The 24151-nt window shown below is 44.6% G+C and overlaps 2 protein-coding genes across 16 annotated transcripts in view; both read left to right on the top strand.

Annotated features, from left to right (window-relative positions):
* Positions 1–4723, top strand: part of TCF3 (transcription factor 3) — a 93956-nt gene extending 89233 nt beyond the window's left edge. For all 15 annotated transcript variants that reach the window (XM_066634940.1, XM_066634954.1, XM_066634953.1 and 12 more), the window contains one exon: positions 795–4723. The gene's annotated coding sequence lies outside the window, so the exon portion shown is untranslated. The remainder of the gene's footprint in view (positions 1–794) is intronic.
* Positions 4724–15832: 11109 nt separating this feature from the next.
* On the top strand, positions 15833–20480 carry UQCR11 (ubiquinol-cytochrome c reductase, complex III subunit XI). The gene is made up of 3 exons (XM_066636330.1): positions 15833–15947; positions 17939–18078; positions 20221–20480. The coding sequence occupies exons 1-2, from the start codon at positions 15898–15900 to the stop codon at positions 18057–18059; spliced, it is 171 nt and encodes a 56-aa protein (XP_066492427.1). The 5' UTR covers positions 15833–15897; the 3' UTR covers positions 18060–18078; positions 20221–20480.
* Positions 20481–24151: the final 3671 nt, after the last annotated feature.

Genomic DNA, 24151 nt, shown 5'->3' with positions numbered 1-24151 from the left:
CACCTGTAATCTGTATTTACAGGAGGCAACTGACTGCTGTGTGCCAAATGTTTGGGGCTTAGCCAAGGGCATCAAACATAAGGTCTGTGGTTTGGATTCAGCCTGCAGAAGTTCTTTATCTGGCCCATGCTGCCTTTTCAGCACCACTGGGCTCTCTCCCAGTGCTGCATTTTCAGGAGCACTGCTTCTACTGAGGCTCTCTGAGGGAGAGATGGAAAGAGGCCTCAGAAGTCAATGGATGCTATGGAAGATGGGGCAGACCAAGAAGGGTGAGAGAGGGAGACACTGCCAAGGTACTGGGAGAGCCCAATTATCACACAAGCTGTCCTTTCAGCAGCACCACTTCTGTCAAGGCATCACTTTGCAGAGCACCTCTCAGCTGCTGAGCTATGAAGTGGCATGACTGAAAGGGCAGCCTGTGTGATAATTGGGCTCTCCCATATCCTGAAAATATTATCAAGATTTGCATATTTTCTCTTCTGGCATTTGCAATGAATGACTTCCTACGTGAGAACGAAGTGCTTATTTTTGGCCAGCTTCAGCTTAATGACATCACTTCCTGCTTTAAGATGCAACTTCTGGCCCTCAGCAGGCACCATGAATGCTATTTGGCCTGCAGTATGAAACAAGTTTGACATTCCTGAGCTAAGCAGTAGAAGTGAGCCATTTGCCTCTTCTGAGATGATCATTGTGGGAAGCAGGATACTGGACTAGATGGATCATAATTAACTGGCTTGAAGAACCTCAAGCTTTCTGTGTTTTTTTTCCCTTCCCTGTCCCCCATTTCTCCATAGATGATTTCTTTTCTTCTCCTGGGAGCAGATGTCTGTAGGAAGATGGGACGGCCATGTCATGCCCCCCCATGCTGTGTGTCTGCACCAGAAACTGTAGTCCTGTTTAAATACTGACGCATGGCAACTGAACCTCAGTGTGCTCGAAGGAACTTTTTTTCAAGGAAAAAGGAAAAGAAGAAAATAAACAACTTTCTCAAAAAACCAACAGCAAAATATTGCCTTAAGTGTATATTCTGGAACTGTCAATGCATATCCTTCAATTACCGAGGGGGCGTTGGGGAGGGGAGGGGAAGCGTTTCGTTACAAGTGGCTTGTTCACAAAGGCCAGCAGAAGAAATTGTGCCTACGCGTAATTTTTTTTTTAAAGAACATTAGTTATGATTTTTTTTAAAAACGTAGAACAAATATAGCAATGCCTTTTTGGGTTGTTTTTTTTAGCTTCTTTTTGCATATATGTTTTGTAAGCAATGATGAAAAAAATGTGTAAAAAGAGAGAGAGAGAGGGAGGGAGTCTTGTTCCCCCATTGCTTTTTCTGCTGCTGTTTCTATAGTTAATGTTGCATATTATTTTTAAAATGAGATCAACCAGAAATATTAAAAGCTGTATTCTGAGACTGGATGTTTAAAAGGAAACAAAAAAAAACTGAGAGAGAGAGGGGGAGTGGGGGGTGAGGGCATTTGTGTTTTGAGTTTAAAAAAAGCCATTAGCATGAATTTAGCTTGGCACATTAATCAATATCCTTGCCCATCTTGTAAGATGATAAAAAAAAAATTCAAATGTCCTGATATCATTATCTCTTTTTGCTCTGGGCGATTTTGAATGCAGGATGGGGGCAAGGAGAGATGACAAAGCAATCTGGCAGCTAGTGGTTTTCTTGCGTCTTATCCCAATGGGAGTCGTCTTACATAGTCTTACATTTTATCCTCCCCACCACCACTTCCCATGTCTTTGTCATCCCCTTATTGGAAGACACAGGGATGGCAAGCAAAAATGTCAGTTCCCTTGAATGCGGGGTGGGGGTTGTAGCTGAAAACAAGAGCCTCCCTGAAATCAACATGTCAAGATGCTGAAAAACTCTCACTGTGGAGAACCAGGGTGTCAGGAATCGATGAGTTGCTACAGGAGTCATCAAATGGCATGATGGAGATGGAAAACTGCTTACTTTTTAAAAGCACCTGACATGGAACAAAAGGGGGGATGCCAAAAGCAAAAGTACCATCAAATTAGAAGCAGAACAAAGACAATGGGGGGGGAGGGTGTGCTGGGAGAAGAACAAAAAAAAAGCTGCATCCAGTGAAAAAGGAGAAAGCCAGGGCCAAGCTGGGGACTTCAGAAGAGGAGCAGATGTGAGGAGTAGGTGTGGCTTGAGAAGGAAGATGTTTACAGCATGCAGAACAAGGGCTAAGTCCTCTGAGGACCCTCAAGATGATAGGTTGGAAGCTACAAGTGTGACCCCCCTCCCCACAACACACACAACCAAGAAAATGGATTTGTGAGTCCCTGCACCGATTTTTCCCTATGCACCTGCTCTGCTAAGAAAACACACTTCCACTGCCCATATGTTTCAGAAGCTCAGAAATGCTGCCATAGGCTGGTCAGACTTCCCTATCCCAAAACGCTATTCAGGCAGCTGTGCCCCACTGCTTTGTGGACAGAAAGCCAGTAGTAACCTTGTAGTCATTTGCTTCCAGATAGATCACCCTAAATCTGCATCCCCACTGCTGTGTTTGGGAGGGCAGTTGGATCACCCTGGAGTCCCACACAGGTGTCTTGCTCCTCTGTATGGTGGCCAATGTAGATGACGTGCGCCAAGATTGGCCTGTCATAGTCTCAGAATATCACGTTCTGAGTTGCGAATCTCTTTACTGTTGGGGCAGAAGAAAGGATGATGGCATAGAACCTGTAGAGCATTCTGGAAACCTCTTGCAGCTGATCTTTTCCCAATAGTGTAAGAGGAAATTAGCATTTGGGGACTTGGCTACTGAATCTGTGAGTTAACTGCCTTGTTACAGCTTTGGTCCTATAGTCAATGGGAAAAGAGAGACTCAATGTCCTGGAATGTCTCTTGGGCAAACAAATGCTTTTGCATAGGCCCAAGTTGAGCCCCCAGCCATATCCTCTGCATCTCGTCTTGCTTTGTCCCTGTGACCCAGTCCTGAGTGCAGCAGTCAGGCACTTGCATACCAAACAGGAAGTCTGGGGAAAGTTTGCAAAGCAGGAAAAGGGAATCCTCTACAAACACTGCAAAGTGGTGCACATGGCACAAAGTCTGTTCTCGCTGTGTTCTCTTTCCTCCTTTGGCTGCACAAGCTGATTTGGGGACTAGGATGTGGTTGACCCGAGTGCCAGAGGGCTTTGCCAAGGGCCAAGTTGGCACATCTGTGGTGGAAAAACCCCATGTTCACACAGAAACCCACCTGTGCCCTTCACCCTGGCTAAATAGCTCTGTAAAAGCAGAAAGCCTGATCACTTCCTTTTTGTGCCAGATCTCCCAAAAATCTCTTTCCAATCCAACAGCTCAAAACAAGCTCTTTTTTTGTTGTTGTTATTGTTGTTGTTCATTTTGGTTTTATTCTTTTTAATTGTTTGAAAGTATTTCTGTTCTGTTGGGGGGGAGCTCGCCTTTTTGAAGGGCTTGTCTACACTACAGACTTCTGAAACCTGTTCAAACTGGTTAAAATATTGTGGCATCCTTCTTCACAAGGGTGCTGAAAATTCTTCATTCAAGATCCTACCCCTCCCCAAGTTGCTCCCCTCTGTAGAACTACAATGCCCATAATTCCTGCATTTGCAACCGTGACAGCTGAAACAGGTTTGAAGTCGGTTTTAGTCTGTAATGTAGATATGTCCCAAAGAATTAAGGGATATTTATTTTTGTTGGGGGAGGGGGGATAGGAGACAAAAAGGGACATCCAGCAACAAGAAAAAAAAGTCTTAGTGGAAGCAGCATTGTGGGAAAATTAACTTTTTTGTTAAAAAAAAAATAGGGGTTCAAGCAATGCAGAGAACAAAATGTAACTTGATGCCCATTAAACTATATTTTTTTAGGAGGGGGTGGGGAGGCTGTGTATTTTTCAATCCTTTTAGATTGTTTTGAGGGTTCTTTTGTTATTGGGGCTTTTTATATTAAAAAAAAATTAAAAATGGGTCCTTGCTTTTTGGGGGGTGGCCCTGATCCAGCTACAGTTAATCATGTCATACAATGGAATCCTGGGCATGCTTGTTCAGAAGAAAGCCCCAATGTCTTCAGTAACATTTACTCCTGATTGAATTCTGCATAAGATTGCAGCCTGGCGATGCAATTATGCATGTTTACTCAACAGTAAGACTTGCTGCATTCAGTGGGGTTTGCTCTCCATGTAAGTGTGTGTAGGATTGCCGCTTGAGTCATGGTGAACAGTATTTGAATTGGGACCTTGGTGTGTTTTGCTGCCTACATGTTAAGTCCAGCTGTGTATAACTGGCTGAGATCCTTGTTATTAAATCAGATACACATTATAGTTTTGAAAGATATATATATAGTATAAATATATATATATATGCCTAACCCCAATTTAAAAAAAGAAAAGAAAAAAGTATTTGGGAAGGGAGGGAGCAGGATAGAAACATTTTCTGGACTGAATCGTAATTTCTGGGAAGGGAGGGAGCACGGGGGTTAAAATTGTGTTTCCGAGTGCCTCAAGATATGGATTGTGTTCATTTTTTAAAAAAATAATAATAATAATTTTATACATGTGTCAAGAAAAAAACAGCTGGCTGGATTATTTGGAATTTTTAAATAATCCTTAACTTTTTTAAAGTAGAATTTTGAGAACTGTCCTGTATATAACAGTAATGTAGCAATAAATGTGACATTTTATAACAATATTACTTTTTTCCCTTCCCCTCCCCGTATCTGTCTTTCAGATGTTGTATACCTATCAATGAAAAAGTTGTAATAAAGGTTTTACCTTGTACTAAGCTTGTGTCTGATATCCTTGCTTTTTGGCCCTGCTGCTTGCTAATGTTTGTGCTGAATGTCTTTTTTTTATTAGAACTGCTGTAGAGCAGTGGTTCCCAAACTGTGGGTCCATGGCCCACCAGTAGGTCATGACCCAATTTTTCTTTGGGTTGCAAAACTGACAGGGTAGATTAGGCTATCTGCATCAAGGGTTAAGCAATCTGCTATGTGGAGGGTGGGGGAAAACACTGCTGCCCAATCACCATTATTGCCACAGAAGCTTGAGTGGCATGCGCTTGTTGCCTGCACTCCACCCAGTTTCTGCGGGGTGGTGCAATCAGAGGGGAGGCTGCCACACCTCTCATCTCTTCCTGTATAGTAGCAAGCAGGGGCAGAAATGAGGGTACATCAGCATCGAGTTCAACCTCCCCTCTGACTGCAGCTTCTGGATAACACCCCAGAATGCCTTGTGGTGCCATAGCAAGTGTTCAATTCTGGTCGCCACATCTTAAAAAGGACATAGTGTGGAACTAGAAAAGGTGCAGAAAAGAGTGACCAAAGTGATTATTGGGCTGGGGCACCTCTCTTAAGAGGAAAGGCTACAGTGTTTGGGGCTCTTCAGACTAGAAAAGAGGCGCCTGAGGAGAGACATGACTGAGGGCGCAATCCTAGGAGTCCATGAGAGGACCTCTCCTGCACTATTAACACCAGCGTGTTGATAAAAAAGGCACAAAAGCGGTTATATGTTCTGAGGAAGCTTGGGAGGTTAAATTTGTCACAGCAGCTGCTTGTGTCTTGCTATCGTTGCACCACTGAGAGTGTCCTAACCTATGATATCTTGGTGTGGTATGGAAATTGCTCTGCCGGGGACAAAAAAAGCTCTGCAGAGAATTATTAAGATCGCGCAGCACATCATCAACCTTCCATCTACCAGCTTTGAAGGACATCTGTCTGCAGAAGTCACATAGTATTCTGAGAGACCCCTTCCATCCAACTCATAAGTTCTTTGTTGCCTTTGGGTAGATGATACAGAACTATTAGAGCACGCACCACATGATTCCTGAACAGTTTTTATCCCACAGCCATAATTACGTTGAATAAGGCGATATAGTTGTTACCATGCTCCTGGGCATTATGGTCTGTTATACTGTTTTTATATTATGATGCATGTTGTATATAATGTGTGGGTAGAGTGTGATTGTTGGAATTGTAGTATATATTTATGCTTGTATCTCAAAGGTTCACAAATTTTGTTGTGCTGTAGCTACTACTACTACTACTACTACTACTACTACTACTACTACTAACAACTAGTAGTTAGGCCGGCCCAAGTGCTGTAAAGCATGTTTGTGCCTCCTCGAGAGGAAGCCAGGCCGGCGCTCCAAGAAGTACAAGCCTGCGGAGGCTAACATAAGCTAGCTTCCCCTCAGATGCTTGTGTCGGCCCCACTGGACCGACGCAAGCAGAAAAGGTAGGTGGGGGGAAGGTGGCAGTTATGCTGGATCCAAACCCCCCTTCCCGGGGAAACAGAGCAGCTTGAAGCCCCTCCACTCTCCTCGGACTTGTGCCATCTCCAGAGGTGGTGCAAGTCCGAAGAGACCCATTGGGGCCAGCAGCCCTTACCCAGGGGTAAGGGAAAAGTTTCCCCTTGCCTCTGGCTAAGCCGCTTATGGCCACCATCCTGCACTGGATACAGCGCAAGCCTCCTGGTTTGCCTGTTTCAGCGCAGGATAGGATTGCGCCCTGAGTCATACAAAATTGTGCAGGGGATAGATAGAAAGAGAGACACTCTTTTTCCTGTCACACAACACCAGAACTAGGGAACATCCACTAAAGTTGAATGTTGGAAGAGTTAGAACAGACAAAAGACAATCTTTTTTTAACCAGCATGTAATTAGTATGTGGAACTCATTGCCACAGGATATGGTGATGACATCTGGCCTAGATGCCTTTAAAAGGGTATTGGACAGATTTCTGGAGGGAAACATCACAAGTTACAAACCATAATGGATATGTACAGTCTGAAATTAGCTGGTCACTCATCATGAGGGCCAGGTAGGAAACTTTTTTCTGTCATCCAAATTGGCCGTGCATGGCAGTTTTTTTTTGCCTACCCCAGACTGGCAAGGGAGGGAAGGTGTGTTCAGTAGATCTCATGCATTAAAATTGGTCACTTGTGTTTAATGAAGTGGCCCAAGTTAAACCCAAGTGCAGTCTGGTGTCTTTGTTGGGGGGTGTGAGGGTAAATAGAATGTCACATGCAGGCAAGTGGCAGTGAGATGCAAGGATCTTGTGGTCTTATGTGCTCCCTGAGGCATCTGTTGGGCCACTGTGGGATATAGGAAGCTGGACTAGATGGACTCTGGGCCTGATTCAACAGGCTTATGTTTTTATGTGTGTGTGCACGTGTGTGTGTGTGGCCCCACCAATCATTCACCTCACCACACATCACTGACCTGCAGTGAAATCCGGTGTGCCTGCCAATGAAACATTCTGCACATCAGAGGATTCCCAGAAGTGTCCTATGATGCGCATATAGTTCACCTAGAGCTTTGGCCAGGCTTGGGAGGCCACACCAATGCCCCACTTTAATTTCCAGTATGTCCTAGAACACACACAACCCTCTCTTGTGATCAGCCACTGCAGGGCAAGATTGTGGGAAGTTGCAGTGAGCCTCTCAAGACCAGTTTAATTTGTGGAAGAACACCATGCAAATACTGCATCAAATCCAATTTTTTAAAAAAAAAAATTGGCATATCTGTTGGAGATTTTTTTTTTATTTGGATAACAGCCCTACAGGGCTCTTGTAACAATTATTGAGAGAAGATTCCTCAGGAGCAAATTCCCTGGTTCTACACATTGACTGACCATTGGAGACACTTAAATGGGCCTATGTACAGGACTGGTAAATATATCTCAAGGTCGACTCAACCTTCCATCCTTCTGAGGTCAGTAAAATGAGTACCCAGCTTGCTGGGGGAAAGGTAATATGACTGGGGAAGGCAATGGCAAACCACCCCGCTTTATAGTCCGCCATGAAAATGTCACAGAAGTGGTGTTACCCTCAAGGGTGAGTAATGACTCTGTGCTTGCACAAGGAACCTTTCTTTTCCTTTCCCACTGGTAAACATGCTAAAGTTAAAAAAAAAAAAAAAAAAGCTTTGGTTTGACCAACTGTGATAAATTACTGAGATATATAAAGTTTAAACAAAAGCACATCAAATGCACTTATAATATGCTGCTTTTTCTTTTTGGAATTTCATCTGTCCAAAAGAAGGCCTGTGAATCTTTTTGAAACCACCCTAAACCATTAAAACTGAAGAGTACAAGGCAAAAGTAAGACAAATTGTGATCATGAGAGACTTTTTGAGGTGTAGAAAAGGTCGTGAATCTTTTGTCCAAATATGAGATGCAATTTCGCCATTAATTTCTAAAATACCAAAATATAAGTCCTTGGACACAATATCCTGTTTCTTAAAATCTCTCTGCCCCGAACATAAATACGTTTAGATGCAAATAATAGTTACCTGCAGCATGCCAGAATGACCAGGTGGCTTTTGCAATGTTGGGAAGCCTAGTCTCCTGTGGCTGGAAACAACATAGGTAGTGTTGTGCAGTGTGGACTACACAAGTTTGATTTAATACATGTGTCTATGTTTGCAGCAAGCTGTTTTTGGTTCCCTGACTTCTACACCAGATCAAGGGGAAGGGGGAGGTGGAACAGGCTTGCTTAAGACAGGCTGCTTCCATCCTAGTTTCAAGGAGAAGATGTAAATTGGAAATGTAGTTTTCCTCTGAAACGTACACCAAGACAGGGTGTACAAATAGACAGGGAACAAATAGAAGGATTTTGTGCAATAGCTCACTATGAATGCTTGGTTGGTTGGTTGGTTGGGTTAAAAATATTCAAACAGTACATAAAGTTATATATCCTAAACAGCATCTGTCTCTCTCTCTCTCTCCCCCCCCCCTTTTTAGGACTTCAAAACCACGGCAACCAATTAGTAGCTACAAGCTGTCATTCAAAAGCCCACAGCATCTACAAAGTTATTCTGTAAAACTGGATTGCATTAAAAGCAGCTCTCTGAGCTTGGCTTGCAACTTTCTGAGGCTTCCCATGTTTCCTATAGCTATGACCTTCTATTCCCCACACGCTTTATATAACTACACTTCCCAGCCAGAACAGCCCTCTAATATCAGATCACTCCAAAGCCAGGCCTTATTTGCTAGACAAGGGGCAATTGAGTACTGCATGCTCAGGACTTGTGCTATTGTACGGAGCAGCAGTTGCAAAGAGGACAGCAGGGCTGGTTCATCCCTGAAGGCAACTATCTGCTTAATTGCTTCCTGCTTCTCCTTCCACTCCCTGGATTGGAAAAAGAAGAGGGGGGCAGAGAGGAAGAGGACATGCAGAGGGGAGGGGAGAGCAGGGTTAGGAACTCAAGTCAGTGACTTGAACTCGAGTTGCAAAAATGCATGATTTGGGGTGACATGTTGACTCGTGAATCACATGTGTGGAAGACTGAAAAACACCCAAGTCAGGACCCTCCTGACATGGCACTCGTCCCCACACGTGCAGACTCAAGTCTGCCTGTGGCTGGGTGTGCTTGCTTACTGTTTTCACAGCGTGACAAACCTTGTGAGGCCAGCATTCTGACCAAGTGAGCAGCAGGAAAGTTCCAGCTGGGAGGCAGGAAAGGATTTTCCTCGTGCAATGAATGGGTTGGGTGCTCTTTTCCCATCTCTGATAGGAAGGAATAGGTTATCATTGGACAAAGGATGGGCATTCTGATATTTTAACTGGCTGATGGAGGGCAGGAGGAGGAGCCTTACAATTGGCTTGAGAAGCCCAGAGAGAGGGAGGAGACAGGGAGGGAGTTCATAGTGATCACGCTTTGCACCTTGGCTGATGGGGAGGAGGAACCCTCATTGAATGACCGGCTACAGTGGGACTACTACTGAGCAGGGCTACAAAGGATCGGGTCGTCATGGTAAGTCTTGCAGCTGCTGCAGGTGACTCTCCTCCCTCTTGCCGCTTCTGTCCCAGCTCTCACACAGCCCCTCCCACACCTTCCCACCCGGTTTACAGATGGGATGGGGCAGCAGGGGGGTAATTAAAGAGAACTCAGACACATACACACACACTCCCCAGCAGCAGCCCCATTTTTTCCATGGCTGGGTGAGGGGACGACTCAACTTGAGTCCTTTAGAGTCACTAAAGGGTGACTCGGCAACTCAGAAAGTGTCTCCCATACGACTCTTTTTCAAGTCGAATTGCAGGGGACGGAGACTCTAGACTTGATTCGAGTCAAGCCCTGCTGTACTTTCCCATCCCTGGGGAAGAGCCATTTCAAATGTTCATTTCTATTCCCCAGGGGACACAAATCTATATATGTTGACTCAGATGTACATCTCACTATGTTCAATGGGGTTTACTTCGAGGTAAGTGTTATAGCATTGCAGCCTTGGATTGTAATCCTATACACACTTTCCTGGGAGTACCCTCTATTGAACACAATGGGATTTACTTCTGAGTAGACATGATAGGCTCACACTGATAGGCCACAAGGCTAAGGAGCTGGGCCTCAGGCTCTGATCTGAAGTTTCAGGGGTTTAGACTAATTGGAGAAAGGCTTAAATCTCAGGATGAGGAGCCAGAACCATATGGTTTGAAAGCCAGATAATAATGAATTGTGGCACATGTGTGCCTTTGTGGTTGTTTTGTTTTTCAGTATTGGTGGTTTTCTTTCATAATATATTTTATTTTAGTGGCTGCAAACAGCTATGTACTAAAATTTATGGAAAGAGAAGTGCATACACTTTTAAAATAAATAAAATATTCATACAGTGACGTGTCCAACTTTGAAATATATTCTAATTCTAAATAAATTGAACACTCCCCCCATCCATTTTATCTATGTGTGTGTGCATGGTCAAGCTGGTGTAAAATCAAGCTGGTGTACAAGTCAGAATGGAATGCGCCCTTTAGAAATGAAATGGATGTGCGCACACACACACACCCCAGATGGGATTTGTTAGAGACACATAAGAACAATATTTCAGACCAATTAGTCCAGTGGGATGTGTGTTTTTGATTGGTCTGCCTCACTGAGGAGCTGGCATTCTGGCCCCCTTTCCTGGAATACCATTTATAGCCTAGAATGGGTATTGGAACATGGGGATGTTTTGCTGTATCAGGTCCAATTCGTCCAGTGGGTGGTGACTTTCATTGGTCCATATCTTTGAGAAGTTGGCTTTCTGGGAAACCATTTACTGCTCAGTATGGGTACCAGAATCAGGAATTTGGGTGTGTTTTGTAGCCCATTCTGTCACGCCCACCTAATCTGTTCCTATGTGAGAATGTGGCTTTGTTTGATGCTGGGCAGCCCAATCCTGAGCTGCCCAGGGTGCCCAGGCTCGGTGGCACCGTGGGAGGCACCTCCCCTTTTGTCCCCTTCTCCCAGGTAAGGTAAGCAGCCCCACAATGGGGCTACTCATTTTGCCGCCGACCAAAAGGTCAGCGGTAAGGTAAAGGCACTCGTGTAGGGTGTGGAGCCCTACACGAGCACCTTGGATCCTGCAGAGCAGAGCTCCACAGACCCGCCTCCCTTCCTTCCCCCGGCACGCCTCCAGCCTGCGCCCCGGCACGCCTCCCCCAGCCCTCTCTCCACCCCCCGCTGGCCTCCCCCCTCCCCAGAATGCCTCCTCACCACCCCCAACCCCACCCCTGCCTACCGTTCCACGGTGCGGTGGTCTGGGAGGTCGCCGAGCCTTGGAAGCTGGGCAACCACCCCGCGCTAGCCCAGCACCAGCTGGCGCTGGGTTAGCATGAGTGGGAGCTGTTGTACACTTGGGTCTCACTCCCAGGGTTTTGGGGTGCTCAGAGTTGTTGGTTCTGAACCCTAGAGCCCTCAAAGATCCCTGTTCGGTAGTACTGCCGCCACCCTGTAAGAGCCAGTGCCTCAGTCCAGGGAAACCAAGACCCTTTAGGCTTAACTATATCCCTTGTAGGCACTGAGCACTTTCTTTACTTAAAGTCTCAGTCCTCAAGTTTCTAGTCCACAATGAGGATTTTTGGTAGCTTGCTGAACGGCTAGGCAGGATTCTGAAACTTTGTCCCCAACAGACAATGAACCAACATGGTAAAAAGATTTTTCTACTTTATTAAATACATAAGGTTACTAAAGGTTACAAAAGGCAGCAAATGCTAGAGGCATAAAAACTTCTAGGAAACATATCAGCATAAAACAACAAAGCTAACTGGCTAATTCTATTAATCCCTGATTCTCACCTGGGTCAGCTTCTTTTGTAGATCCTCAGTTACCTATGGCCACATGGTCCTGGCGGGGCAGGATGTGCACCCACTACCTCTCTCACCAAGAGACAAGGAACAAAGACCCTGTCCTCTGGAAATGGGGCTGGAAGCTCGCCCTCTCAGCTCTTCCCTTCCCCCTGGAGATCTGCTGCTGCATTCCATCCTTGATGAGCGTCTTTCTGGCTGCCTAGGTGCTACATAATCACCTTCCATTGAGTTGTAAATCCTAGCAGCTAGGAAATGCAAGTCAGGTCTGTGTTACTGTTTTAGCTTGGTTCAGGCTTTGCAATGCTACTAGGCCTGAACTGTACATATCCATGACAGGAGCCCAGCGGTAAGGCTCGCAAATGTGCCTTACGGCACATTTGCAACAGTGCTCGGCAGCACGGAGCCATGCCACTGAGCACAGGATTGGGCTCTTAGTCATCCAACCATCTGTGTGCTAAAAACACATTTTGACTGGGAAAGGGTTAATACAATTTTAATACTGCTTGGGTATTATTTCCAACATATCATTCTCACATGTCTAACACATCACACTGTTTTTGGCACAATTATGAGTTATAAAATGTTAGTTCCAGATAGGTTCTGGCTGGAAAGGGGTTAATACAAGCATAATTTTGGAATGGTTTCAAATCTAAAATATTGATCTTGTGCATCTTTAACACGTCCCACAGCTTTTTTGCATCCTATTTCATTTATTAAGGGCCTGTTCCATCTGCAAAAAACCTAAGGCCTGAAGAATGAACGTTTTCCATGACTGTTCCCCCAAGCCTTATCAGTCATTAGTGTATTTTTAAAAATTGTCTTTGCATTTGATTTTGTATCTATATCTTCAGCCCAATGGGACACCTCCTTTCAGAGAGATAGTACCATTTGCAGTAACACACAGGCAAGGCCTTAAGGGCACAATCCAGAGGAGGATTTGTAAAGCATGTTTGTGCCTTCTCAGTAGTAAGCTAGTCCTCTGAGTTTGCTTGAAAGCTAATATGTGCCATTTTAACCTGTTTAACCTGATTTATGCTAGGAATGTTTTGGTTATGGGAAAATGATACTGTCTTTGCATGTTTTAACTTGTAATCTCCTTGTTAACCATTCCATTGGTTTATATGGCAGGCTATGAGTAGTTAAAAGTAGGCTGGAGACCAGGCCTTTTGAGGAGGGGTAGTAGTGTAACAGATTAGCAGACAGGTATGCTGGTTGGCTTCATAAGCCAGAAAGACCAGTATGGTACGTAACAACTCCCTGATTATCCTAAGGAGAAGCCTCCATGGGGGGCCTCAGGACCGTATACATCTACCTGAGAGAAGGGGCTGAGTGTCAGGTGACTCACAGTTCAAGGGATAACTCCAGCTGGAGATTGTGGAAGGGACAGATTTAGGATTTGATCTTGGAGAGCATATAGTGGAAGCTAAGAGGAAGAGCTTGCAGGTAGACACCACAGATGTACTTACTAGAAGTTGATGTTGCTTGCAGGAACGTGCTATCAACTTCATCTAAAGCACAAAATTATATTTTGTATACAATCTGTCAATATTACAGAGAGAGCATAAACCTCCAATGAATTGTCCTTCAAAGAGAACCTTAATCCAGATTGTTTTGCAGTCCTTAGAACTTCTCAGTGCTTAAAGAAAGAGGGCACAAGCAGGTAACAGTGCCTATAGCACAATCCTAAACATGTTTACTCAAAAGTCCCATGGCATTTAGAGCCCAATCCTGGGCTTGGCGTGCTGGCTCACTGTCAGTGCACACTATCACAAACGAGTCATAAGGCTTGTTTGTAGGCCCTAATGCCTGATGAGTGCTGGTGGTAGCCCAGTGCTGGCCAGTGCCGGGCTACCGCTGGGTAGGCGCCTGACCTCCATCTCTTGGCGGTCGCACGGACTGCCAAGCAGTGGAGGGGTAGGTGGAGGGGCATGGGGGGAGGCAGGATGGAGGCGTTCCGGGGAGGGGAGTGGCGGGCAGAGGGCGGGGAGCATTTGTTCCAGGAAGGTGGGAGGTGGGGAGAGGGTGGGAGGAGGCATGCCAGGGGGAGGGAGCAGGGAGGGAGGGAGGTGGGACCTGTGAAGCAACACTCCACCAAATCCAAAGCCTCCATGCTGGGTTCACCGGCCCTCACGGAGGCACTTGATTCACCGCTGACCTTTTTGTTGATGGTGAATTGAGTAGCCCCATTGCAGGGCTAATCCGTTTACCTGGGGGAAGGGGATGAAAGTCCCTTTCTCCTGAGGTGCCACCCACGGCTCCTCGAAGCATGTAGGATGCGGCTGCAACCATTTTCAGTGCCGCCACAGCCCTGCGCCCTGGGCAGCTCAGAATTGGGCTGTTAGTCCTGTGTGCATGTGTGCTTCATTTTTTTGTATGTGTCACTTTGCTTAGCCTTAGAATACAGGTGGGGCCTTGTTATCCGCAGGGGAGCCATTCTTGGACCCCGTGCTGATACTGAATTTCATGGATACTCAAATATGCAATCTTTGCTCCATTAACTGCTCCAAAAGAGACCAGTCCCCTCTGGAGGGCTTTCTGAAGCCCAGGAAAGCAGCGTGTGTCCACCCGCTGTCTCTCCAGGCTTCAGAATGGCCCAGAGAGGCAAAAAAACACCACTTCTGGTTTCCCTTGTGATTTTTTTTTTAACCTGTCCAGGCTATTCGGCAGCCTGGAGAGACAGCAGGTAGATGAGTGCTGTCTCTCTGGGCTTCAGAAAGCCCTCCAGAGGGGATGGGAGCACAGCTCCAGTCTCCTTCGGAGGGCTCAGGTGGAACTGAGTCTGGCTCAACACAGGTCCAGGGAACCCAAGTTGAGCCAGATCTGTGAATGTATAATCCGCAAATAAACAGGCTGCACCTATATACTGCTCTCTTCCCTGTGTAACTAGATAGATCAGCATTTTTCAAAATTGTGGGTTGGGACCCACTTGGTGGGTGAAAATGAAAACATGAGTGATGGAAAAATCAGACGACTAAGTGCCTCATGCTGTGAGGCTATTCAAAAATCAGATGGCTGCTAACTGCCCTGGAAAAAGCTGCACTCCTGCAGTTGACCTGCAAACAGCTCGGCTTCTGCAGTTTGCAAGCCCGTGTCAATGGGCCCATGCAAGCCCATTAGAGGGAGATAAATGTTTGATTGTCTTTTTTATGGGTGTGTTTTTTTCCAAGTCGTCAGTGACAGGAAGTGGGGGGGGTGACTTTAGGGGTCACCTGACTACATTCCTCAAGCCTTGAGGCTCTTCATTAGGGCTGCCTCATTATGAGAAATGGATCAAGTTGTGTTTTTTTTGCAAATAAATAGATAAATAAATAAATAAAATGTTACTTGCAAATAAGTATAAATAATTTTATTTATAAATATAAGTATATATAAATATAAGTATAAATTTATTTATTTATCTTTTAAAAGATCACAAAATAAATAATTAAATAAATAAATAATAACAAAAATATTATTTATTTCATATCTTTTTAAGTCTTTTAAAGCTTAAGTCTTTTAAGTCTTTTAAAGCTGGGTGCGTCCTGATAGGCTGTCATGTTAACAAGTGGGTCCTGGCGCCAAAAAGTTTGACAACCACTAAGCTGGATGATCAACTAATCAGGCAGTGCGGTAGCCACCCCCACCGCCCCCCCCCCTTGCATTGAAAGAAGAAGAAAAGCAACAAGGGGCGGGGGCCTTCGGAGAGGAAAAAGGGAGGGGGGACTGGCGCAGAGGCGAGAGATGCACATGCGCTGTTGCCGGCTTAGACGTAAGAAAGGCTGACCCGTCTGGGCGGAGGCTGGTTGGACACTGCTGGGGTGGCGTCGCGCGCGCATGTGCAGAGGAGGCGAAGCGGGGTGACTTTCAGGCTGGTGGCAGGATGTTGAGCAAGTTCATGGGACCCCGCTACGTCCAGCTGCTGCGCAACTGGTGAGTGTGGGGGGAGGTCGGTGCCTCCAAGGCACGGCTTTGGGAAGGCGGGTGAGCATCCTGTCTGCCCCATCTGGTGGCTCCCTTGTGTCCTGCTGGGGGAGCAGTGGGGCTTCCTCTGCACATCATCGCCTTCTGCCCTGCCCCTCTGGGGCTTTAAGCTGTGTGTGTTCCTGCTGGGGAGCTTCCCTTGCCCTTCTCTGGCTTCCCCCCCCCTTTTGTTTCTCAGCCCAGCCTCACCACAGCTTCTCCACCCTTCTCTGCTTCCCAGTTCTATATCCTTCATAGGAGGTAACTGCTTGGCAGGGGTGTATGGTGGGTGGGGAGGCAAGTGAGGCAGGGCCTCCCCTCTGGAGTCCTTTGAAAAGTGCTTCCTGAGCACCTGCAACCCACATTCTTGTGGTGGGTCGTGAGGCAGGTGAAGCAGAGCCTCCCCACTGGAGTCCTTCAAAAAGCACCACCATTGTGTGATGTTCTCAAGCACCCACAAGCCACCCACTTGTGGTAGGTGGGGAGGGAGGTGAGGCAGTGCCTCCCCACTGGAGTCCTTCAAAAAGCGCTGCCGTCATGTGAAGTGCCAAGCACCCGCATCCTATGTGCCTGTAGTGGGTGGGGATGCAGTGCCTATCCACTGGAGTTCTTCAAAAAGCATTGCCGTCCTGTGAGGTGCCCGGGTTATGGGTGCTTGGGCACCTCACACAACAGCGGTGCTTTTTGAAGAACTCCCGTGGGGAGGCACTAACTCACCTGCCTTCCCACCCACTTGCCAGTCCTAACTCCCGCACATCCAGATTGCAACTATCTCTCTGAAGCTCATTTCTCTACCTCAGTGTTTCTCAATGTTTGTCCTCTGCCATACCACTTCACATGGTCCACCTACTTGAAGTAACACTGGAAGTAACTGGCAATGACATCGTCGCCTGTTACTTCTGGGTTGGGATGCCAGATGTGATGCAACAGACTCCAGTAATAGGCTCAGGTTGAACAGGAGGGCTTTTGAACATGGAAGCACATGCCTTGGAGCCTCCTACCAGTGTTTGTTGTGTCACGTTCCTGGTGTCACTGCCAGGCTGCAGGGGTCATACAAGTACCACCAGACATCACTTCAAGTACCACTGGTGATACCCATATCGCTGGTTCAGAAACACTGTTCTGCCTTCATTTCTTTTGTCCTCACCAATTTTATCTAAATGATTTCTTGGTTTTCTTTCTGCCAAAGCTTTCAAGGCCGTAAAACAGTATAGTGAGGGAAAACATATAATTAATGTGATTATTGTGCCTCTGACTGCTAGTTACAGGAAAGCAGTGTTAGGAGAGGGGTCTATCTTCATCTCTTTGGCTACTCAGAGGCAAGGCAAGTAGTAAGTCGCTGTGGAAAACAAAAATGCTGATGTTTATGATGAACTCCTGCATTGTGCGAAGTGGTCAAACTGCACTTGAAAATATTCATAGCAAGAGCTGTAGCCAGCAAATAGACAATTCAATGTTAAAACCCTTTTAATCAATACAAATCCAATAAATAAATAAATAACTAAAAGGTCTTTCTCAGTCAGATAACTCTTTCAGAGAATGTTAATTTGTTGTGTATTGTAAAAACTGCAGGTGTGGGGCTAGGTATAATCTTAGTAAAAGTATTCCCCTTTTCCTCTCGCATCTAAAATGTAGATGTGTCATTGTAGAAGAGACACTCCATTCTGTGCGAGAAGGTGGAATGCTGCTTCTAAGATGGCACTTGTGATCTGTGCACACTATTTTTTTAAATGCTACTTTCTTTAAAATTATAGGTGTGTTAATATTTAAAATGTCATGATAAAATGTAACCTACTTTAAACGTGTGTACACTTGTGTGGATTTCATGGACTATAATTCATGCAATTGATGAATTTTCCTTAAATTAGGTAAGATGACTTATTAAATGCTAGGTCCTAGAAACTTGGAAATACTGTTTCTGCTACAGAGTATGTGATTCACTGTGCTTTTACTTCCTACAGGGTGCCTACAATGTCCATATGGGGCTCCGTGGGTGCTGTGGGGTTGGTTTGGGCCACTGACTGGAGATTGTTCCTTGACTATGTTCCCTATATCAATGGCAAATTTAAGAAGGACGACTGAACACCTGCCTGTGAGAGGGGTAAGATATGCTACTTGAATTCTTCTCTTATAAAAAAATGTTTTGTGGCTGCTCCCACATCAAGGTGGCTGTACAGGGAAATAGCAGGAAGTGGGGCATTTTCATTAGGATTGGCAATTTCTCGTTCAGAAGGTGGCACAGGAGGAAAATCCCAGTAACTGATATTGTAATTGGTTCAATGTATGTAAAAGGATGCTGATGTACGTTCCTTGAGTACTGTAGCTAAAGGTGTGGGTAGTCATTTTGCATCAACACACAATTTTCTCTGCCTCTTTAGTTCTCTTTGTCCACTGCACCATCAAGCATCTGTCCTCTCTCAGCCATTGTGGTCTACTGGTTGCTGGACTACATAGACATTTTAGTCTGTTCTAACAGGATGTATTCTGGTCTTGTCTATACTGTATCTCCTTTCCCACAGCACTTCTGGCTTCTTGCAAAACTTGCCTGCCTGTTAGGTTCTCTGAGGCATTTGTTTGGCTCTGCTATGTTTTCCTCAGGACCATCCTTTCTTTCAATTCCTGCCATCTCCAGAATACTTCAGTCTTCTACTGCTTCTAACCGTGCTTTCATGACTGTGCTGCTTTCATCCCTCCCTTCACCTGCATGACATTCTGTGCTGCTGTTACTCAGTTTGTCTGCTTACCCAACACCTTGGTCTCCTTACTCCTTCTGTATCAATAATACTGTGACTCCCACTGATACTCTGCAGCAGAATACTGTGCTCCAGTATGGCTTAACAGCTGTCATACTAGCAAGGTTGGTGCCAGATTAAAACAGCTCCCTGTTTTGAGCCACATAGCACCACCAGACTTACGGAGACAAGAGGCTTTAGTGAATGAATATAGAAAAATCACCAACAACCCACTTTTACCAGTACATGCTGATCTTCCTCATCTATCAATTGGTAGGCTTAAATCCAGGAAGCCTTCTCTGGCACTCGCACAACATCTGCACAACAATTTTAATATCAATGCCCAATGGAAAGCTAAGTGGGCAGTCGAATGCCCAGAAATGGGTAGTTATATAGACATTCCTACATTTAAGGTGCCAGTTTTCGACTTACCTCACTAGCATTGACAAACTTTGAACAGGATCCGTACCCTACATGGTGTTAGTCAGGACTCAGTGTTTAAATGGGGGCTAGTATCTACCCCACAGTGTGATTATGGGTTCTCCCGCCAAACCATATGCCACACTGTGTCTGGCTGCAAACTGAGGGCATATACTGGCCCATGGTCTGACTTTTTCAATGAAGGTAACTCTGTCCTTGAATGACTGAACAAACTGGACACTGATATTTGATCTAGTCTAATTGATATATGTTCATGTATTATATGCCACACAGTAAATAAATAAATAAATCCCACTAATACCCAGGCTAAAACCTATTGGTACAGGAGCTTGTTTCCACTAAGTAATATAAGTTTACAGTTTAAGTGTTACTGAACAGAATGGGCTTACCTGAGAATAAGGTAAATAAAACTATTTTCAAGTGCCTCTACTTATTAGGTAACAGCAATAGCACATCAGCTTTTTCTACCACCTGAGATCCTTTGAATTGGAAATGCCAGGCATTGAAACTGGGAATTTCTGCAGCCCAGCAGGTGCTCTGCCATTAAGCTGTGTTTTCTCCTTAGAAGGTGGTTAGACCCATTCTGGCTCCTGGCGCTGGAGGAGGGAAGCTGAGATTCCAACCCATGTTGCTGCAATCAAAATCACTGCTTTGCAGCAAAGCTCAATGAATGTTATGGGATGAGAACCTTCTGTTATGGGATGTACCCACTTACACCTTGAAAAACAAATTATTAAGAATATTTATATGCCAATTTTCAACAAACAAGTTGATAGAGTAGTTTGCATATCAAAATCAGTAAATGACTCCCTGTCCAACAGGGCTCATGATCCAAAAATATCTGGGAATTGAAGCATTTAGTGGGGTGGGGCACTTGGTGAAGCTGCATAAACTACTTCTGGTATCTTTCTGGGGAAAAACTTACAGAATAACAAACTATTTTACCTTTTCACAGTCTCCTGTGGGGCATTTGGTGGGCTGCTGTGAGATACAGGAAGCTGGACTAGATGGGCCTATGGCGTGATCCAGTGGGGCTGTTCTTATGTTCTCCTTTTTTCTTCTTCCTACAGACCAGACTGCTTTGGTTCAGAGCATCTCTTCCCTAGCACTTCCAGTGTGTGAATTTCTGAAGCAACCTGATATCGATGCCTGAGAAGGGGTGCAAAAACTTCATTTTTCCCTCATCAATGGGCAGGTGTGAAATCGTATCCTGTGAACTAGCAGAGCATCTTTTAGCTCATTGGACTTTCATTCTAGCTCACACTGACAATGAATACCACCCAAGGTGTACAAAATAACAGAATTTAAATATAATAACCTTGTGACTAAATCCTGATCTCTTTCAGTGTGTGTAGATGTGCTGTTCTCTGCGGACTGCATTGATTATCTGTTATTAAACAGATGTTCTAAGTGAGTTTGAATCCAGAGTAAGGAGGGGCAGGTTTCCTGTTTCAGTTTCAGTGATGTAGGAAGATTAAGTACATATTAAGTGGTGTCATCTCTCCTACAGCTTATTGTCCAGTTGCTGTTCTCTCAAGAAACAGTATTTAGAATCACCAAAATTGTATGATGGGCTTCGTCAGAAACTTTAACTTTTGCTGTTAAGAAAATCTCAACAGATGCCATTTCTGGTCTGAGTCATGTTGCAGAAAGGTTTTGCAACCTACAGAATTGCTGTTTCAATTTGCAGAGGGCAAAGCTGGGCTTCACTGGTCTGGCCCTTGACTTGTCTCTTGACTTGGATAGGTTGAAAGGGAATTAGACCAATTCATGGAGGGAGAGAGGTCTGTCATTGGCTATTAGCCATATTGGCTACGTGGAAACCTCCATGTTATCGTCTAACACTGAATGCCAGTTGCTGGGACACAACAGCAGGGTAGGGCTGTTGCTTTTGTGCCCTGCTTATGGGCTTTCTGGAAGCATCTGGCAGGTGCTGCTGGAATCAAGATGCTGGAGCAAAAGGACTTTTGGCCTTATCCAGCAAGGTGCTTCTAATGTTCTTTTTTATTATTTGAAGACTTTCTTTGTAGATTTTTATCTTTCAGTTCCATTACAAAGGACACTCAAGACAGCTGGCAGTGATTAGAAGCAATTAATACAAAATCAAATGGCCACAGAGCGGCATAAAAATGGCCCCTGAAAAACCAAGCAAACTTTAAAATATTACCACAGAGAGCCTAAAAATAGAAGCAGAGATTGAACAAAAGGCACATTAAATGCCGTAGCTACCATACATTTCTTCTCCATAGCTCTCCCCTCCCAATTTCTAAAACTTCCACCAGCATAATGATTGTCATGCTTTTTAAAAATGTCTTGAGAATTATTGCTGAACTTGAGAAGTACTGCACACAATACTAGCATACTGTGAGAAATACATTGAGAAGCTTTGGTGAGCCTGAAATATCTCTCCACCAAAGAGACTCTCTGGTGTGTCTGCATGAGTCAATGCTCTCATCTTGACTCCTTCCAAAGCATGGAGGTATCCTTAGAGCAGTGACCTGTGTAGCAGACATTTGGGGTGTACTTTTGCTGCTGGAGAACCTGGAGGACCTTGACGTAATTTGGATTGTCGAGTGGGAACAGAATATGTCCTCCCATTTGGAGGTTTGGGAAAATGGTATAGAAACTGATGGGTACAGCATCCACCAAGGATAGATGAATGAGTACTCATGCAGTTCAAGTTCCCATTGATGGCTGCCATATGGCCTGCTGATGGTATCTGCCTCTTTCTACATCTCACTTTATGTCCTCTTATTGCGTTTTCTGAGAAAGTAGGAGGCTGAGGTGGGAGGTGTGTGTGTGTGTCTGTGTCTGTGTGCATGGTTGCTTAGCAACTCATCCTATTTTATAACATGGTATGATTTCCTTGCACCACTTTACAAGATGATCAATACATGAAAATGACCCCACAACATATTTTAAAGTAGTAGAATTATCTAGTATCCAATTTTTACTGTACTTTCTAATGCAAATACCAATCTTTGTTCAGTCAAGCCAATTATAGTAACTTTAAATTGCTTGCATGTTTTGCTTGTTAGGTGTGTGGCAATTCAGATATGTTGACTGGCCATCTGAGGTTCTAGCTTTCCCATAAAATAAGGTTTGAAGCTATGGAACATAATTGATTGTGTTGTCATGATTTCATCTTAACTTTCATGTTCCCTCTGGAGATGGGGTTTTTGCTTCTTTCTACCTCCATTTCTGCACACACAGGAAAGCTCAAGGCAGTCGTAGCTTCCAAATAAACCTTGAAACTATATCAAGCTATAATTTTCTAAGACATACAGAATCAAAAAGATGTACAAAGGCACAAGGCAAGCATGCATTTTAAACAGCCAAAATTCTCGAAAGCAATACACTTAGTCTCATCAACTTATATTGGGAGATTCTTCAAGGAAACAGTGTGTTCTGGAGGAGAAAGCCAGAGCAAATTCCTTGATGAATTTTCTTCAACAGGATGTTCTGTAAAGTAGGTGTCCCTGCTGTGCCTGCCATTAAATCTGAGGAACACAGGAAAGTCATAGCACCAGATCCTGAAGTATGTCATGCTGCTGAACCAGGAGATTAACATAATATCATAGTGCTGTTGAAGAAACCTGCCTGAGCCAGAAACCTTCCTGCCTGTCTAGCTCCTAAAAGTATGCCTTCTAAAAGGAGGGGGAACAGGAGAGAGCTTACTTTTAAAATCCTTGAAAATAGGTATGTTACAAAGTTGAAAGAGCTGTAAAATCTTTAATGCTTGGAAAAAAGAAATTGAGCAATTGCAGAGCTCTGTGCAAGAGGTTGTGCGTGATAGCTGTCTAAGAAGTAGATGTGGGTTTTTATGTGATTTGCTACACACACACACACACACAAACACACACACACACAGAGAGAGAGATTATTAAGAAATCCTTACAACAGCCCTGTCAGGTAAGCCTCATATAAATGTTTCTTGCCTTTTGATGAACTTGCATGGTGGCATATTGCAGTGAGCTGAGAGAATAAGCAAGCTCAAGTAAGGCACTGATGAGGTAGTAAGATGTGAATTCCCTGATTTGCTGTTCTTTACAGAAAATTGGTATCTTTTAATGTAATCTAGATTATGTCGAAAATATCAAGTTCAGCATCTTGTTTCCAGTGGTGGTCAATTAGGTGCCTTCATGCTCAGCTTATGGACTTTCTGGCAAACAACGCTCCTCTGTTGTTTGTCATCTCCCTTCATATTTGACATCTGGTATTTGGACGTGGAGATTCCATTTAGTAGTTATGGCTACTGGCTAATTAATTGCTGCTAGAGAAATGAATTTGGGGTTCACTACTCTCTGGGATAAAGTTTTCCCATTCAGCTTGTCTGTCAAGGAGTTCATGCACAGTGCAGAAGGTTCTTCTACAGTCCACACATTAATTCAGTTTTATCCTGTTCTCTTCTCCCTTACCTTTTAAGGTGCAGGGTGATAGCCATAGGAGCCATTTACCTACTTATGTTTCTATTACAAGGCAACTATTTTAAAACATCTGTATCCCCCCCTTTTTTTTATTTACAAGAAAAGACCAAATTTCCCAGAAGCACAGATCTGTTGTCCTTACAAATACACATTTGAGCTGTGGGTTCATTGTGCTTCCTTATGCAAAGAACAATTATTTTGGATAGGGTGATTTCTAATCTTCATGCCAGGACTGAGGCCATTTCTTGAATCGAGGGGGCTGTTCCCATGAAGGGGGGGACATGATCATGGCCACATGCCAAGGAGAGAAGATAATGGGGATAAGGAAGCACAATAACTACTTCTTACCAAGTGAGCAAGTGATTGATATTTATGGTTTGGGGAGGTAACTACTTGTTCCCCTGCCAATGGGGACTACACTACAGTATTTCCATGTTGGAAATGTGCACCTTACTGCCAAATATCACTTGAGTATCATTCTGCTCCATCATAGAAGATGCAGATGGGGATTTGAAGCTATTTATGTGCATCCTGTCCCTTTATGGGGAAATTATTTGGTGCAGAGCGGCCATGA

The sequence above is a fragment of the Tiliqua scincoides genome, chromosome 8 (assembly GCF_035046505.1).
Source record: "Tiliqua scincoides isolate rTilSci1 chromosome 8, rTilSci1.hap2, whole genome shotgun sequence".
NCBI lineage: Eukaryota > Metazoa > Chordata > Lepidosauria > Squamata > Scincidae > Tiliqua > Tiliqua scincoides.
Note: the sequence above shows the minus strand (reverse complement) of the source record. Positions and strands in the feature narration are given on the sequence as shown.